The 18,570-nt window shown below is 53.9% G+C and overlaps 1 protein-coding gene and 1 pseudogene across 1 annotated transcript; both read right to left on the bottom strand.

Moving 5' to 3' along the window:
- LOC140903913 (glucose-6-phosphatase catalytic subunit 1-like) lies at nucleotides 1-4,357 on the bottom strand (annotated as a pseudogene).
- A 2,639-nt stretch (nucleotides 4,358-6,996) lies between these two features.
- LOC140903838 (glucose-6-phosphatase catalytic subunit 1-like) lies at nucleotides 6,997-12,758 on the bottom strand. Its single transcript, XM_073325723.1, has 5 exons — nucleotides 12,529-12,758; nucleotides 10,759-10,868; nucleotides 9,509-9,614; nucleotides 8,921-9,036; nucleotides 6,997-7,705 (listed from the first exon to the last, which is right to left on the bottom strand). Exons 1-5 carry the CDS (start codon nucleotides 12,756-12,758, stop codon nucleotides 7,194-7,196), a joined length of 1,074 nt encoding a protein of 357 aa, XP_073181824.1. The 3' UTR covers nucleotides 6,997-7,193.
- Between the last annotated feature and the right edge of the window lie 5,812 nt (nucleotides 12,759-18,570).

The following is an 18,570-nucleotide window of genomic DNA, read 5'->3' as shown; positions in this document are numbered from 1 at the left end:
CTACAGGATCTTCCTGTGGCCCCTCCTGAGCACCTGGGCAATGCAGTAGGGGATGAGTGCCACCGCACACAGGTGGGCAGTGGTGCTCGTGCAGAAGGACAGGATGTAGAACAGTAGCTCTCTATCCGTGGGGAGGTCAAAGGAGTCGAAGAGGTGCAGGAGGAGGAGCGAGGCCACGATGCAGCTCAGGCGGAAGGGCAGCTACTGGCCCATTTTCCCTTTGCAGCTCTCCAGGTAAATCTGGGAGTTGAGGGCCAGCCCCAGCCCAAACAGGATCCCCAGGTTCCTGAGGAGGCCGGCGAAGGGGGTGGTGTCAATGTGGACCCACTCCGGCCGGTCACACCACCTCTTGGCTTTCTCCAGGGTCCACAGCAGGTCAACACCGAGAGCCTTCAGCAGCAGACAGAACCCCAGGGCGAAGCTGAACAGGAAGAGGGTGGTGCCCAGGTACCTCCGGAGACTGGCGCTGTAGATGGCGGGGATGTGGTCAAATGCTTCTGCCAGGGGCGGAAAAGTCTCCATAGGTATGTCTACACTGCAGTTAGCGGTGTACAGATGTTCGGGCTGGGGCTGGAGCCTGCGCTCTAGGATCCTGTGTGGTCTGAGAGTCCCAGAGCTCAGATTGCAGCCAGAGCCCAAATGTCTACACTGCAACTAAACAGCCCCTTAGCCCGAGCCCCATGAGCCAGAGTCAGCTGGCCCGGGCCAGCCACAGGTGTCTCACTGAGCAGCAAACAGGCCTAGCTGCAAAATGTACCGGGTGGGCTCAGTGCAGAGAGGCCTTGGGGAAGCAGCAGGAACCGGCTCCTGGTACCAGGTGCTAGGCACATGCAGTGACAGCCCCAGGTCACCCAAAGTCACTACTAACAACAGGGATGTGCAGAGAACTGGGACCCTCCCTTCTGTGCAATGGGCCTGCAGCTGCCCGTTGGTTAGCATGTGACCCTGGCGTGTGCTCACTCGTTCTCTAAAGCACCATGCAAAGCAGTGACATCATGTCAGCACTGACTGATGGCATTAGCCGTGCACGGGGAGGCCAAGCCCACTATGCTGTGTGTTTGCTTCTCCACACTGCAGACGTGGGTACCTGGGGAAAGACCTTCACCAGTCCCTGCGCTTTGCCATCGTATTTTGAGTACATGGTGATCCCAGAGCTGAGGATGGACGTCTCCTCCAAGCAGGAGAGGACGGGCTATCTAGGGCTCAATATCATCTCTCTGGTCACTGGGCCCTGGAGAGCTGGCGGGTGATGTGAGGGGGAGGCAGCCTTGACACTCACCTGAGATGATACCTGCCATCACCTGATGGGGGAAGTGAGCTGCGAGGAAGGCTCGGGACAAGCAGACGCAGACCTGCACGGCCCAGAACACTAGCCACAGGAGGCCGCGGAGGCACCTGCGAAGAAGAGACAGCCAGCCAGGAAGGTCATGGGCGCACAGTGCAAAAGCACTTGAATAAAGCCACAAGCGGCCTGTGAATGAAGGGAGCCTGCGTGTGCAGGAGCAACCATCCCAGCACGAGTGCCCGTCTTGTTAGCTAGCAAATGGGACTGAGTCTATGGGCTGAATGCGTCTGCCACGAGGCCCAGACATGGTGCTGGAACTGGGGGTGCTGGAGGTGCCGCGGCAGCCCCTGGCTTGAAGTGGTTTCCGTTATGTCCAGGGTAAACAGTTTGGTTCAATGGCTCTCAGCACCCCCACTGTACAGATTGTTCCCGCCCCCCTGAGCCCAGATGTTAGGGCAACCGAGCGAGCTAGCCAAGGCCTTTCCCATGCCTGGTGCCTCCTGCATGCTGCAGCAGCTCAGGCGAAAGGGGCTTTCCCCTGGGCTGGCTGATTGGACCCATGCAGATCTGCTGCCAGCCGAGAGGCACCTCCCCTGTGCTGGGCCCGTCTCAGCTGTGAGCCACTCGATCTCACTGACGAGGATGCCAGCCGCTGTGCGGTAACTAGCCGCGAAGCTGCAGTGGGCGAAAAGCCCCAGGATATTTCCTTTTGCTCCAGCTCTTGGGGGTTTCACACATCCCACTTCTCACGTATCTCCTGGTCACAGACCTAACACGGGAAGAATATCTGGGGGGTGGGGGTAGCAGGAATACATGCTGACTGGGGGGAGGGGCGGCATTTACCCACAATGCCATTAGTCATCCTCCATTGTGCCTCGTCACCCGTGGGACCCTCCTCCGCAGGGTGAAACAACCCCCTCCCCAGGGCTGCAGCAGCAATGGAACTGGCTGACTCAGCTCACTCACCCAAATGGAGTGTGGGTGGGGGCCATTGCAGAGCACCCCCCGTGTGGCCTGGGAGGGCCCCGCCAGCTTGGCTCCCTCTGGGCTCTCTGTACTGGCTCCCAGACCCCAGCACCGAGCGCAGGAGCCCCTGTTGTGGAGCCCGATTTCTTACCTCTCTTCGCAAGCGCTAAGCTCTTCTTTCGGCCTGCAAGTCCAGCCCTCCGGCACCCTCAGGCCTCCCTCAGCCCCCAGTTCAGAACCGCGCTGACTCAGGCTAGTTACAGCCTTCAAGCTGCTTCTCCCTCTGCGCTCAGCCCTTTCACCACCTGGGCTGGGAGAGGGCAGCAGGCAGGCTCCTTACCTTGCTGGTGTGTCCCCTGCGATGAGGGAGGAGACAGCACCCTCCTTCCCAGGGCTGCTCCCAGCTGGCTGGGAGAAGGGACCCATCCCACCTGCACTACCAGGCTCTGGTCCTGGGCCCTTAAAGAAACACTAGCCTGGGTTTTCCCCAAGCACTAACTGTTCATCCAGGACAGACCATCTCCCTCCCTCCCACGCCCCGACACCTGCTTATGCCCTTCCCTTGGCCCTCCTCTGTTCCCACAGTCCCAGGAACCCAAAGGGACACACTGTGGAGCAGGGTTTGACTGACCCCTAGTCCCCTTAGGGGGACAGTCACCCTGTTATAGGTATCAAATCACGGGCAGTAAAAACCTGTCCCGTTCCAGCTAACACAGAGCCGGGCCCAAGCCACGGGAAGGCCCTCAGGCCACCAGGCACTGCTCACCTGGCTGCACAGGACCTGTGTTGGGTGCCCAGGAGGCCGGGCAGCAGGGCAGTCACCATGACGTAGTAGATTCCAGCAGAATCCATGGCGTGGCCTGAGGGGCTTCCTGCAGAGAAGACCCAGTCCCGGCCAGTTAGAAGGGAGAGAAGCCAGGGAGGCAGTTGCAGTGAATCTGAGGGGTGCAATAGTGGAAACCTCACCTGGGCCAGTCTCACAGGTGAGGGGGAACTGCTGGATCACAGGGGTGGAGGTGTTGCCATAGTAACTGGTCTCCCGGACCCACCAGTAGGGTCTCTGCCCAAAGAGCATCCTGCAGTGAAAGGAGAAAATGGCCATGCCAGTGCGCGGCCTGGGGCATGTCACATACCCCCCAGCGCAGATTCCCGGGGATGGAGGAGCACTGGCTGCCCTACATGGAGCCTGTCGGGAGGACTCCATAGGTGCAAAGTGCTGGCTCACCATAGCTAGCATGATTTATTCTTCTTGCCTTTTCAACTCACTTATTAATTCAGCACCAGCCTCTGCTTTTCGGTGCTGCTCCTGGGCCACAGTAACAGAACGGATGGTTGCAGACGAAGCCAGGCTGTGGACAGACACTGGGGAAGCATCTTGGTTCTATGTGCTGTGAGTAGACAAAGAGCCTCCATGTGTTCCCTGTAGGGGCCCCATTGTGTTCCCCCCATGTGCAGAGAGGGGGGCTGCTGCAGAGCGCAGCGTGCCTTTGGCCCAGGAGCTGCTGGAGCGAAGCACAAGGCTGTGGGTTTTGGAAATTGTCCTTCCTAGCTGATAGCCAAATACAATTGCACCCGCAATTTGCATCAGCTCAGCTCCTTACCACAAGAACTCACAGTGCTCTCCACACATTAATTGAGCTTCACGAAACCTGTGTGCCAGTTTACTGAGGGGGAAGCCGAGGATGGAGAGGTAAAGTGACTTGCTCAAGGTCACAGACCTAGACAGTGGCAGACTCAGGAACAGAGCCCAAGTGTCTTGACTCCCAACCCTTTTCCTCAATCCCAAACCCAGCCTTCCCCTCAGAGAGGCTACATCAGACTCTGGGAGGGCGTGGAAACAACCCCAAACTGCAGCACCCCACAACCTCTTGTCAGAATCCGCACTCTCCACTTAAAGACCAAGTTGAGCCAGTCCCCGATCACGGCCACCCAGATCAGCTTGATGCCCACCGCCTCGCAGAGGTGGAACCAGATGGGGAAGAAGATGAAGAAGGTGGTTTTAAGGTCGGCAGCGAAGGAGATGAAGAGGAACCAGTCCTGGGAGCCCTGGTAGTTTTCCTGCAGGTACTGTACCACCTGCACCCCAGCACTGTGCAGCAGGTCCATTATGGCTCCTGGTTGTGTCTCTTTGGATCCCGTTGTTTGCACTGACAGCTTGGTGAACTCAGCTGCTTCTTATACCCTGCCAGCCTCCACTCTTTTATGACACATGCAACCTTTGATCCTGAGCCACCCCTGCCAAAAACTATTGACAGAGCCAGAAATCTGGAGCAAACTGCCTGCACCATCATCCCCAGGAATCAATATCCCTCATTTCAGAATTTCCCTCTGGTTATTTCTGGGCATGTGGTTGTCACTAGGGGAAAGGGCTGAAAGTTGGGGAGTAAGGCAGAGAATTGCACAAAAGCTGCAACGAGCTAATTTGGTGTCACTGTTTTAAAAACAAAGACAGGTTTGGCTGAATGTTAACCTGCCTCTCCAGGAGAATGATGGGCTATTAAACAGATACCGGGAGGGCGTGAAAATGTCCCATTTCTCTGAAGTCTGTTCCTGATTGTTCAGACTAAATGCACGGTAAGGGTCAAACCCTCAACTGGAATAACTGGGCCTACCTCCATCAACTGCAATGGAGTTACACTGATCCCCGAAAGCTGCAGGTTGGGCTTTGGGTAAAGCAGGTTGTTTTACTTGTATTTATTCATTTGTTTGACAGGTCAAATGCAGATTGCCCAGAGTTAGAAATGCAGCTACGCCCTGCTTTACCTCTTAGACCTTCTCCAGGTCAAGATGCGTCAGCTGGTAGCAAGAACACCTCTGGGCTGAGGGAGGCGGCTGAGTTCAAGTCCAGTTTATTGTTGCTGCAAAGGTGAGACCAAACCCTGGTCTCTTACAGTCCCAGTTTGCACAGAAAATGTGCCTCCCACAGAATGTGTCTACATGAGGCAGAAGATGCATACTGGGCCAACTTCTGATCTCACTTCTACCACTGTAAATCTAGTATGACTCCACTGAAGCTACGTGTTTGCTCTGGATTTGCCCGGAGTGTAACTGAGATCACCAGCTGGCTGAGTTTATATCCAGGGTTGCTCTGTGAAGTGTGTCATGTAGTGCTAGGATTCCCAGAAAAGGACATGTGTGCACAGAACGTGTGCAGCCCAGTGTCCACTGAGAGAGAAGTGAATGAGCCAAGTGTAACTCCATCCCTTTCTCCCTTCTTTGCTTTTCCCTAGTTGGGAGGCAGCTGATACTGCTCTTTGTTGAGCACCCAGAATATTCCCGGCTGTAGAGATGTGTGCTCCACTGAGATGAGGGAACATGACATGCACCAAGAACACAGAGATATTTTCTCCAGCTGCACTTTTTCTGCTAGGCTGAGGCAGGCCAGATGCTTGTGATCCCAGCGGCAGAAACATTAGGCTTCAGGAGGTGACTTGTAGAAGGACCAGTGTAAAGGCCTGAGGCAAAAGAGTACATGTTTGATGGTAAAAAGCCGAGGGAAAAGGAACCTCCCAAACAATGTGATTTGTGAGATATATTTAATCGCCAAAACAGTGGGGGAAATACAGAAACTAACTACCCGGGAAGAGAAACCCCAACCCATCCGTGGGGAAAGAAGGAGCCAGCGTAAACAAGCAAGACAGCAACGGCCCATGGCACACTCAGGATTCCCACACTGGTCCCTGCAGCAGTTACCCACAAACAGGAAACCAGCTCAATTAGTAGCAGTGAGGGGCAGTTAATGACACAGTGGGATCAGAGTGGAGGTCAGGGCTGTGCATGCCATCAAATCCTCTTGTGACACTTTGCTGGAGAAGTAACAGGAGATAACAGAGAAAATAAACCCTGTTCACATCTCACTGTTCCAGTTGAGCCCCAGATCTTACCACTTATTGTCTCTTTTCAAACACTTAGGTCTGAGTAACTCAGGCAAAGAAACCTCAAGCCAGTAACAGCTTGAAAAGAAACCATAAATTGGCTCTAGCAGGAACTTTCATGCCCATAAGTGATCAGGGCAGACCTGTGCCCAACTGGGCAGGAGTTTTGAGATATGACCCTCAGGATTGGTTATTTCCCAGCAGGTCTGGGATCTCATGTGCCTGCTGGTGAGGGCAGGGAGACACTCATGAAACCTGGTAGCAAGGGCTGCATGAAACAGCTGCCAACACCAGCTGAGAGCTCCTCGGAAGCAAACGCTACAGCTTGTATCTCCTGCAAAATCCAAATGTAAATGTCTCACTCCAGGGTGACAGCACAAGCCCAGTGCATGCTGGGATACACAGAGGGGGCACTAGTTTCAGAAAGGTGACACACACATTATTTGCAGAGGTTGTAAGGGTCAGATTCATCATGGTGTTACTCCAGGTTTATGCTGGTGTAAAAGCCTTGAGAACAAAGACACAAAACTGGGACACCATGATGACTGCAAAAGCCAATCGCCCTTCACTCACTGCACACCGAGTTAAGGCTTTGCACAGGTCTGTGTCACGTGTCTCAGCACCTCAGCGAGAGCCCCAGGTTGTACATTTCCTACAATTCTCTTCTCTTTCTGCTTAGCATACAGCAGAGGGACATGGGCACTGCTGTGTGCGTGGGGGTGCAAGGACCATGCCGGGGTCAGGACCACATCCTACTGCCAAGGGTAAAAACCAAACCATGCTTCTTTTCTCAGATACCCAGTGTAAAGCAAACCATCACCTCCAAAAACCCCCTCCGAGCCAGACTGAGTGCAGGTTCAAAGGACTCTGGCCTCATCCGCCTTCCACCTCTCAGACAATTCTCTACATCTTTCAAGACCATGTAGTTTGTGCAGCTGGCACGGAAGAGCCAGCCCATGCCACACTCAATTTATTGGCTCTGTGATACAGCACCACCGAGCAGTCCCAGGCCTGGATGTCAGGGCTAGCAACTAGAGGCAGGCAGTCCCACACAGCTCTGCTCTCTCTTATAAAAGCTTTTCCTTCTGCCTCCTGATGAGCTGGGCGACGCAGAAGGGGATGAGGCCGGCGGCAGCCACGGGCACGGCCGCGCTCTTGCAGAAGGACAGGACGTAAAACAGCAGCTCCACCTTGGCGGGAGGCTTGAAGGAGTCGAAGAGGTGCAGGAGGAGGAGCGAGGCCACGATGCAGCTCAGGCGGAAGGGCAGCTGCTGGCCCATTTTCCCTTTGCAGCTCTCCAGGTACATCTGGGAGTTGAGGGCCAGCCCCAGCCCAAACAGGATCCCCAGGTTCCTGAGGAGGCTGGCGAAGGGGGTGGTGTCAATGTGGACCCACTCCGGCCGGTCACACCACCTCTTGGCTTTCTCCAGGGTCCACAGCAGGTCAACACCGAGAGCCTTCAGCAGCAGATAGAACCCCAGGGCGAAGCTGAACAGGAAGAGGGTGGTGCCCAGGTACCTCCGGAGACTGGCGCTGTAGATGGCGGGGATGTGCCGGAAAGCTTCAGCCACTGCCATGCCTGAGAAGGGAGAGAGACATGAAGCCGGCACTCTGGCACCCGCCCGTGTCAGCGATGCAGGAAGGAGTCAAGGTACCAAGCCCAACCCCCTCCTTCACACAACAGACACGATTCCCGGGCTGCCCGGGCTGCCGTTACCCGCTGACAGCAAGGCTCCGGCCTGTTTGCAAAGTGTGGGGAGAAGAGACGGTTAAAGGCCTTCCAAGGCCACCTAAGAGACAATCGCTGGAGGAACAATTCAGCAACGCCATGGTTCTCATTTCCACCAGAACGGGGCCTTCTTCCCGGCCTGGCTGCGGAGCCTCTGGGCGGACAGGGGCGAAGTTAGACAACAGGTCTGGCGTCGAGGGGGGAGCAGCAGCCAGGCCATAAGGAACGGGGCTCCTGTTACCATGACAATGCCCCGAGCCATAACCATCCTGCCCTTTTCCTTCCCTTCAGCCTGTTTTTGCAGGGCCGGACTCCGAGCCCCTCAACCCGAGCGGAGGCCCGGGGTCACCACAGGACTCCCAGTGGGGCCCAGAGGCTGTGAGCTCTGTGGGGCAGGCACTGGGTCTGTGGTTTGTGCAGGGCAGCTGGGGGGTGTCCCCGCAGTGCACGTCGATAATAACATCGGCACGAAGCGGACGGAGATGGACCAAGGAATCCCGGCTGCCCCGTCTCTGTTAGGCTTTGGGGTCATTAGCTGCTCGGCCAAATTCCAGCAAAAAGCCTGGCACAGGCTTGGGGCCAGGCACATTTTCAGCTGTTTATCGGACGCTGGATAATTAGGAGCCAACACCCTCTCCCCCCAGCCCCAGCACTGGGCAAGGGAGAAGGAGGGGTTCAGAGGGTCCCTTTCTCCCTTCCCGGTGCATCAGCCCCCTTGTCCCTCCATTGCGCTTGCCCAGTTCCAATCGGGCTCTCCCCACCCAGCTCCTGTCTCCATCGCTCCCTGCCCCTCTCGCGTCCAGCCTGGCCCAGAGAGCGCTGTGCCCCTTCCATGGCAAGGAGCCACAGCCAGTTGCTCGGGCTTTAACCCCACACCTGCTGAGCCGGACTGCAAGCCTGCTGGGCAGCACCCTGGTTTCCCACCGCTGACAACAGAAGCGCTTGGTCTCTTACAGGGGAATAACATGGAAACTTCCCAGAGCCATGCTGCATCCAGCCCACCCACCCTTTCCCCCCGCGGTGCGGGGAGCAATCCAGGGAACTGCCCGGGCAGGCCCACCTCACCTGAAATGACGCCCGTGATGACTTGGTGCGGGAAGTGAGCTGCTAGGAAGATCCTGGACAGACAGACAGACACCTGAACCCCCCAGAATGACATCCACAGCGCCCCCCGCAGGCACCTGCAACAAGCAGCGAGAACACAGCAGCCAGTGAGCTGTGGGATTGGTGGGGGGAACGCGATGAACCATTTACTCAATAAGTAAGATTTGTGGGACATTTCAGTTGGACAGACACAGCAGCAGCATCTGGGATGGAGACCCCAGGCCCCAGTCCTGCAGCTGCCAGATCTGAACCAGGCCGTCCCAGTGCCTTGCTGCAGGGGGAGACTCAATCCCACGCTGGGGACCGAACCCATCAGTGGGTCTCCCCCATGCAGCTCCAGACTGCACGTGCAATGTGAACATTGACACAGCCAGGGGCTGACGGGCAAGAGCCCAACCCGGGGAGCTGTGCTGGTCTAGCATCAGAGTACGGCCAAGCCAAGAGGAGCTGCACACGCCTGGGATTAGCTAGAGCTCATTCTGCCCAGAGCTAATGCCACTGCCTGGAATTGCCCCTGCACCCATCGCGAGGGCGGAGCTGGATCCTTACTGCTGCTGGAAGGGAGATCTCCGGTGCCGACGCAGGGGGCTAAGCAGAGCTGTCACCATCACGTAGTACACTCCAGCTGAGCCCATGGCATGGCCAGAGGGGCTGCCTGTGGAGGAGAGTTGGGAGAAGCCTGCAGTAAGCTCAGTGAAGAGAAAAACATCTGCTGGAGAGTTTGAATGAATGGAAGGGAATCGTCTCACAGCCTGTTCTAGCCCAGGCCGCCTGCTACAGGCTTCCTGGGCTGATGTTCTGTGAGGCCTTTCCTGAGGACTTTAACTATTTAGACATCGTTCCCTTTCACAGTCTCAGCCCCCCCGATACCTTGGGTGTTGGCTGCTGCTCCTTTAACTCTTTTGTCCATTCCAGGTCAGGCCAGAGAGCCAGAGCGCTTGACTGTGTTATAAATCGGATCAACAGGTAGGCAGACAGACAGCCACCTGGAGCAAGCAGCCCTGTTCCAGCCCACCCCTGGTGAAAGGTTAGGTAGGAACCAGAGCATGTGGGGGGAGGGCAGCCAGAAGGGGGCTCTTCTCACAAAAAAAAACAGCTTGATTTTGGTCTGTGTGTCCCTCTGGCCCCCAAAATCACAAGCTGGGGATTGGAATCCAGTCTGGCCTCTAGGGATGCCATGCAGGAAAGACCTGGAGGCTCAATGCAGGGAGAGGCTGCAGTCCAGAGTCTGCCCCCAAGCTGCCAGGCTGCAGCTGGGAGACGAGTTTTAAGCAAAGGAGGCTGCTGAGGTTGAGTCCAGACTATCCAGACTCCTCTGCTAGGAGGTTTGCTGGAATAGCGCTGGTAGGGCCGCGCGGCCCATTTCCCACCCATGCCGCTCCCACCACCTCCCTTGGGAGCGTGGTCTGCCCTCGGGAAGGTCTCACCCTTAGAACTAAGACTCGGACACCTAGGCCAGTGAGGCGCACAAGCTGCCCTGTCTCCCAGCACTGCACGGAGCCTGTGTGGTGCAGGAACCGACTCAGGCCTGCAAATGGGCATGAATTCAGGGTCTGATTTCCGAGCACCTTAATCCCAGTAGAAATCAGTGGTCATTCAGCAGGATGACTCTTGGGGTAAAGTGCTAGGGCAGAGCACCTAGCGCCCTTTGGGGTGTTACATTAATTAACAACCACAGGCTAATGGTTGCTTGTGGGTACAGTGACTGGTGTCCATGCTGTGCATTTGTCAGGCTTCTCCTGTGTGCTGCATATGCACTGTGGAGGATGTGTTTGTTTTACACAAGGGGGATTGCTCACCTGGGCCCGTCTCGCAGGTGACAGGGAACTGCTGGATTACAGGGGTGGAGGCGTTGCCGTAGTAGCTGGTCTCATAGACCCACCAGTATGGTCTCTGCCCAAAGAGAATCCTGCAGTGAAATGCAATGGGTGACATGGTCAAATCAGGCATCATCCGCCCCCCTCCTCTTGGCCAGCACAACCAGTTCATTCGGAGAGGACTCCAAGTGGTGCCAAAATCACGTTTGGGCTCATTAGCCAGGAAAGGGTGTAATTCCAAGAAAATTTTTTTCAGGTTAATCTGTTCTCACGGGAAGCAAACTCTGCACATGGCTCTTGCTCTCTTCCTGGAACCGCCATTTGCCTTTTGACCATTATCTCACTTTGGTTGATAAGAAATGCTCTAGAAGTCCCGAGGTCTCTAACCAGCATTTTGTCCTCCCTGAACAGCTTGTTTATTTTATTCAGCAGTCTCTGCCTCTGGGTCAAGGCCAGGCTGGGGATTGTTTATGCACGATGATGGCATTTTTTTGGGACAAATGTATCACATCTTGGCTATGCTGGAGGAGAGGAGGCCGGCTGGGCAGTGTCTGGTTTAACCCGCCTGAGATGACCTCTACATGCACTGTTGGGCTGCTGAAAGATGGCGTGTACCGCCCACCCAAGCCTGCACAGCCTGGCATTTGCCATGACAGGAAGGGAACAGGATGTTTTTAACAGGTTTAAAGTGAATTTCCTGCCGGTAAAAGGTGCTGGATTGACAGCTCTGATCGCAGACAGTCTGCTGTTCGCCGACAGTGCAAGCCTGCCCCTGCTACTGCGCCTCAGCCCTGACCTGCTTCAGGGGCCGAGAGGCGAGTATAGTCTCCAGGGCCTACTGATGCCTGCTCTACCCATAACATTTAGGTGGACATAGCTATGTCGCTCATGAGGGTGAAAAATCCACACCCCTGGGCGACACAGTGACACCAACTTAAGCTGCCGTGTAGACGCAGCTAGGTCAAAGGAAGAATGCGCCCATTGCCCTAGCTACCACTGCTTGGGGAGATGGTGTTTCTACAGCAACAGAAACACCCCTTCTGTCAGTGCGGTCTATGTCTTCGCTACGGGGTCATGCAGGCTAGCTATGGGCCCATGCTATGGCTGTAGTGTAGACATGGCCTCAGTCCTCGGCCTCTTTACAGTGCCAATAGTCGTGGTGTCTTTCAAGAGCTGGGTTTAACTGATACCACAAGACAAACATTGCAGAATCACCGCACCCTGCAGCCTGACCCCCAGCAAACCTGCCCCCGCCTGAGGACGAGTCTGTGGGGCGCGAGAGCTTGCCTCTCTCACCAACAGAAGCTGGACCAATAAAAGCTATTACCTCCCGCACCTTGTCTCGCTGACCGCCTCTATCACTCATTTCGTAAATTACAGTAAGATTGATATGCCCAGAGCTGCAATAAATCAAACATGGTATGGAGAGGAAATCGGGCAACAGCACCCTGCTGGCCCGTCTGGGCAGCTTCTCTTTCTAGTATTAAATTACATCAGTTTAACTCAAGTGCTCAGGAAAATGCATTTTTATATGGCTTAATTTTAAAAATACACAGACAGCCCCTTTAATGCATTTCATTTGTAACATAGGCTCTGTTTAGCGTACAATAGTAACGTATCTCATGTGAACATGTGCATGAGGGTGAGTGTGTGTGAGTGCACTGGTGTATTAACATGAGTGTGCCCCTCCCTGTCTCTCTTACAGACATATAACCCTGGGCCTTGCCTTGGCAGTGAGGCCCACACACTCACCACTTAAAGACCAGGTTGAGCCAGTCCCCGATCACGGCCACCCAGATCAGCTTGACGCCCACCGCCTCGCAGAGGTGGAACCAGATGGGGAAGAGGATGAAGAAGGTGTTTCGGAGGTCAGCAGCGAAGGAGATGAAGAGGAACCAGCCCTGGGAGCCCTGGTAGTTCTCCTGCAGGTAGCGAGTCATTTGGACTCCAGAGCTGTGTATAAAATCCATTCCTGTCTCCATGGCTGTAGCTCAGGCAGGGGGGAGAGGGCTAGGGCTTTGGGACGGAATGTGACCCCTCACTTTTTGGGCTGGCTGGTTATATACTGCTTGGGATGCAGATTACATTTGCTTTTCAAAGACGTCCCCCCAGTTAAGACATGTTAGCACCAAAGCTCCTCAGCAAACATTACTTCACAGGAGTTTGACACAATTACCTGCTCCAGGCTTCTGTCTCAACAATTCAGTGATCTGCTCAAATCAATCATTAGCCCACTAGCACTGGTGGGAAAAACTAGACTTTCTTTTTTGCAGCTTTTGCTGTTTTTCCAGCTGCTGAAAGGCTTCCAGGACGGGGACTGAAGGGTCAGGAAAGGGATCTTAACTGTGTGTTTAATACAGTACTAAATCAGGCGGTGTGCTGTGATGCGGCCCCATCTCTCCTGTGGGATGCAAAGTCCCCTGAGTCTGTGCTGAATGGGTCGCCCTGAAAAACGATGGCTATGCGCTTCGTTTTATCGGAAAAATGATTATAGGCTTTATTAATTATTATTATTAGCATTAATAAGAGCCCCCAGAAGCCCTATTCATGCACCTGGCTCCATTGCTAGGCCCTGTATGAACACAGACCACAGAGACAGTCCCCGCCCCAGGAGGTTACAATTTATACCTTTTATTTTAGAGTATGAGTCAGCTGCCTTGCCGAGAAGCAGCAGGGACAAGTCAGTTGTTTATCATCAGTTGTTAGACCCCTCACAGAAACCCAGCCAGTTACTCAAAATGACTATGGCGACCTTGGCAGCAGGGCGGGGTGGATGGAAAGGGGCAGATACCTCCTGCCCTCTGGCACATTGCAGGATTCAGAATATTCCTACCTCACAGTTTTGTACTTTGTAAAATGAGATCAGGAATTTAATTGTTTGGGACAATGAGGAGCTGTTATCTTTGGGTGGAGCTGGGTACAGTGGGCTCAGACTGTGCAGGCTTCATTAGGATTAGTGACGGTGTTATTATTTTAAAATGGATTTATGTGACAAATGTCCACAGTATCCTATAAATATCGGAACCATTCCCTGCGCTGGAGAGTTTACAATCGAAGATAGACAAGGCAAACAAAGGCAAGCCCCAGAACAATCGTTTCTGAAAGGGAGGTTGCCAGGATTGCTGGTGGGCAGAAGGCAGGAGGCATTCCAGGAAGAGGTGGATTTTAAAGAAAGAACTGAAGGACCAGAGGTCACTTGGTGGATAAGAAAAGGGAGTGTGTCTGTGTTCCATATTTCACCCCCCCATAGCTCTGTGTGTCCACTGTCAGTGTGCCCAGCCCAGCAGCCCCTTGCTAGGCCAGTCCTTGGCTGCCCAATTCTGCTCTGCCAGTGCACCGCAAACCTGACATGGACCCCCCTCTCCTACTATTGCGGCCTTAAGCCTCTCCTGAGCAGAGACTGTAAACCGTGTCAGACGAGAGGGCGATGTGGACATGTGTCCACCAGGGCTTAGAGTGAGCCTCATTAACCTCACTCTCTTTTCTGGGACCTAAAACAGGATTTTAACCCAAGTCTCCAAAACTGCCTTGACTGTACCACTGAACCCATTCTCCTCTGGCTACACTGCAGGGCCCTGTCCGTGCACACAACCCACACACCCTTGTGCTGCCTGAACCCCCTCCTAAAGGAGCCACAGGACATTTTTATGAGGCTGGAATCAAGAAAAGAGACAAAGAAGGTTTTATTGCACAACAGCATGTGTGGAGTTGGCATGTGTGGGAGGCTGGGTGTGCGCAGTGGAGTGTATGGGGAGGGGGGCGGGAAGGATCGCTACAGAGTGGGGGCACTAGAAAGAGTGACCAAGGAGGTAGACAGTGTGAGGTTCTTAAATGGTAAAAGGGGGTGAACTCTGTTCAAACAACAGCTACAGAATCATTCTTGGGCCATCCCCATATCAGCCCCAGGCGGAGAGCATGCCCCATAGGGCTTCCCATCTAGCTTCCTGCCATATACCCTGCAGGACCATGTGTTTCCATATGCTCTATCTCCCTTCCTGTGCTCCAGGAAGTCAGCTCAAAGCACAGCACAAAGCAATCACGCACGTCTGTGAAAGCAGCTACCGAGCAGGGCAGACACCCGAATATGAATGATGTTGATTGTTCCATGCTGGCGTTTATCTATGTCAGCACTGAGCGCTCACTGAGACCAAGGTGGCTTTCCAGACCCTACAGATCCAGGAAACCTGCAGCCATCACGAACAGTGGAGCCACATGCGAGCCAGGTTTGCTAAAGGAAAACGTGTGTCTGAGCCAATCTTGTTATGACTTTAACCCTAACCCTGACGCTTCACAAATAACAATGAAACTTCAAAGTAAGTGGGCGCAGTACAAGGTATATACACATCTCCCATATTTTGGTCCTTACTTTCAACACTGGGCTCATTCAGGAGATGCCAGTGACCAGAGAGGGGACAGCAGCTGGGTCTCCCCCTCCCGCACAGGGGACTGGGCTGCCCAGAGGAGCCGTCCCATACGGTCACTGGTCTCACTGTACATATCTTCCACTTTATTATTAATAATAATAAAATACAGCCCCAAGCCAATCATGTCCTCAAGGAATCAATTCTGAAGCACTTAGAGGAGAGGAAAGTGATCAGGAACAGTCAGCATGGATTCACCAAGGGCAAGTCATGCCTGACTAATCTAATTGCCTTCTATGACGAGATAACTGGCTCTGTGGATAAGGGGAAAGCAGTGGAGGTGTTGTTCCTTGACTCTAGCAAAGCTTTTGACACGGTCTCCCACAGTATTCTTGCCAGCAAGTTAAAGAAGTATGGGCTGGATGAATGGACTATAAGGTGGATAGAAAGTTGGCTAGATTGTCGGGCTCAACGAGTAGTGATCAATGGCTCCATGTCTAGCTGGCAGCCGGTGTCAAGTGGAGTGCCCCAAGGGTCGGTCCTCTGGCCAGTTTTGTTCAATATCTTCATAAATGATCTAGAGGATAGTGTGGATTGCACCCTCAGCAAGTTTGCAGATGACACTAAACTGGGAGGAGAGGTAGATTCGCTGGAGGGTAGGGATAGGATACAGAAGGACCGAGACAAATTAGAGGACTGGGCCAAAAGAAATCTGATGAGGTTCAACAAGGACAAGTGCACAGTCCTGCGCTTAGGAGGGAAGAATCCCATGCACCGCTACAGACTAGGGACCGAATGGCTAGGCAGCAGTTCTCCAGAAAAGGACCTAGGGGTTACAGTGGACGAGAAGCTGGATATGAGTCAGCAGCGTGCCCTTGTTGCCTAGAAGGCCAATGGCATTTTGGGCTGTATAAGTAGGGGCATTGCCAGCAGATCGAGGGACGTGATCGTTCCCCTCTATTCGACATTGGTGGGGCCTCATCTGGAGTACTGTGTCCAGTTTTGGGTCCCACACGACAAGAAGGATGTGGAAAAATTGGAAAGAGTCCAGCGGAGGGCCACAAAAATGATTAGGGGCCTGGAACACATGACTTATGAGGAGAGGCTGAGGGAACTGGGGATGTTTAGCCTGCGGAAGAGAAGAATGAGGAGGGATTTGATAGCTGCTTTCAACTACCTGAAAGGGGGTTCCAAAGAGGATGGATCTAGACTGTTCTCAGTGGTAGCAGATGACAGAAGGAGGAGTAATGGGCTCAAGTTGCAGTGGGGGAGGTTTAGATTGGATATTAGGAAAAACTTTTTCACTAAGAGGGTGGTGAAACACTGGAATGCGTTACCTAGGGAGGTGGTAGAATCTCCTTCCTTAGAAGTTTTTAAGGTCAGGCTTGACAAAGCCCTGGCTGGGATGATTTAGTTGGGGATTGGTCCTGCTTTAAGCAGAGGCTTGGACTAGATGACCTCCTGAGGTCCCTTCCAACCCTGAGATTCTATGATTCTATGTTCAGGACTCCAGGGGTAGCACATCTGCCAAGTGAGCCCCCAGCTGACTGACAGGTAGGCGCTGCACTGAGTTCTTCTTTATGTATCGTAGAGCAGCTGCCTACGGGGAGCTGAACTCTGGAACTCTTTCACCTGCAAGGAGGGGAGGAGAGAACCTCTCCCATTGTCTGGGGGTTGGACGGGGGGTTTCCTGCAATGCAGTACAGTGGAAGGACTCCATGGTTGTCTTACAATGGGATGCCACGTGATTGAGCAGAGCCCAGGACGATCTGTCCCATGGAAAGCGTTCTTCAGCTCACCTCTTGAGCCCCTTGCCCTACTATTACTAAACCCACCCATCCTTAAAAGAACATTTAACTTTTCTTAGCCCTTTCCCTTGTTAAAAGTAGGACATTCGCACTGGAGCAAATGTACAAAAGAAGGGCATTCACACCCGAAGGTCCAAAGCCTGCCCATCGCCGGGACACCTGTGCAGCCCCACTGCACTTTAGAATTGCTTAATACGCTTGTCATTACTGGGCCTGTGTTTTGCACCTGGCCTAAGGCACCCCGATGCTGTGTCTGTTATTCTGACCCCAAAACGTCCACACACCCACCCATTAGCTATACCCAAAATGACAGAGTAGCCGTAAGGGTGTTGAATGTGAACCAGCATTATGGCTAAGCCCTTGAAAATAGCCAGTATTTCTAAATCCTTCAGCCCAAAGCAAGGAGTTCCAGCTGGGCCATTCCCTCCCAGCTCCGTGCAGGCTGCGAGGCTGAGATCTGAGCAATCGGGAGGGGACCCTGGCCCTGAGCAGATTAATGCCCCAAGGATGGCTCCATTTTCCACACTGGCCTTCTCTAGTGAGTTTGCTTTGCAGCTAATCTGATCTGGGGACAAGCTCTGGGAGCTAAATCCCTCTCCTGGCCTTCAGCATTAACTGTTAAATGACGCAGGCAGCCCAGCAGTTGAGCTCAGGCCCTAGGGGCTCTCTCTGCCCTTCTGCTGGGCAATACCCAAGCCAGGCAGGAACCTGTATTTGTTAAGATTTCACTAACTACCGTGGCTGGGGGATTCCTAGATTCCAAGGCCACAAGGGACCACGGTGATCATCTTGTCTGGCCCCCTGTGTAACCCCGGCCACAGAATTTCCCCCAAATAATTCCTTTTGAACTAGAGCAGATCTTGCAAAAAAAATCCCATCTTGATTTAAAAATGGCCAGTGCTGGAGAATCCACCACGACCCTTGGTAAATTGTTCCAGTGGTTAGTTACTCTTGTGTGCAAAACCACCCACCTTCTTTCCAGTCTGAATTTGTCTAGCTTCAACTTCCAGCCACGGGATCGAATTAGACCTTTGTCTGCCAGATTGAAGGGCCCATTATCAAATATTCATGCCTCCTGTAGGTACCGGCAGACTCTGATGAAGTCACCTCCAACCTTCTCATTGTCAGGCTAACGAGACTGAGCTCCTGGGATCTCTCACTCTAAGGCCAGTTTTCTGATCCTTTCATCAGTCTCGGGGCTCTTTCATTCTTGGCAAACCCCTGGCTGCCCAGCAGAGATGAGGCCAGGGCCCTTTGGCTCCTGATCGCTCTACCCGGGGTACTGAGCTGGCCCCCATCCATCAGGTATCTGGGCACATGCCAGTTGTGACTGTGTTTGTGCTCACAGTCCCACAAGGAGGGCTGGGATGTTGTCCCCACTGCACAGCTGGGAACGACCCAAGGTACAGAGCAGCTGAGGGACTGGCCCAAGCTCACACAGGGAGTCTGTGGCAGGGCAGGGAAGTGAACCCAGATCTCCCAAGCTCTAGGCTGGGGCCCTGGGCCACCCCTGTTCTCACAGCTGCCTGGATCTCCGACCTCACTGGGCACCGGAGGGCGGGAGCCTCTGCCTGGTCCATGGGCCTGGGGGGCCGGGCACTGGCCCCTGGGAATTTTACCTCAGG

Source organism: Lepidochelys kempii, chromosome 27 (assembly GCF_965140265.1).
Source record: "Lepidochelys kempii isolate rLepKem1 chromosome 27, rLepKem1.hap2, whole genome shotgun sequence".
Lineage (NCBI taxonomy): Eukaryota > Metazoa > Chordata > Testudines > Cheloniidae > Lepidochelys > Lepidochelys kempii.
Note: the sequence above shows the minus strand (reverse complement) of the source record. Positions and strands in the feature narration are given on the sequence as shown.

Excerpts from the sequence above, each read along its gene's own strand:
- LOC140903838 (XM_073325723.1), bottom strand. The coding sequence starts at position 12,758 with ATGGAGACAGGAATGGATTTTATACACAGCTCTGGAGTCCAAATGACT. Across the intron at positions 10,869-12,528 it reads CTCAACCTGGTCTTTAAGTG|GATTCTCTTTGGGCAGAGAC; the intron begins GTGAGTGTGTGG and ends ATTTCACTGCAG. Across the intron at positions 9,037-9,508 it reads AGATCTCCCTTCCAGCAGCA|GTGCCTGCGGGGGGCGCTGT; the intron begins GTAAGGATCCAG and ends TGCTTGTTGCAG.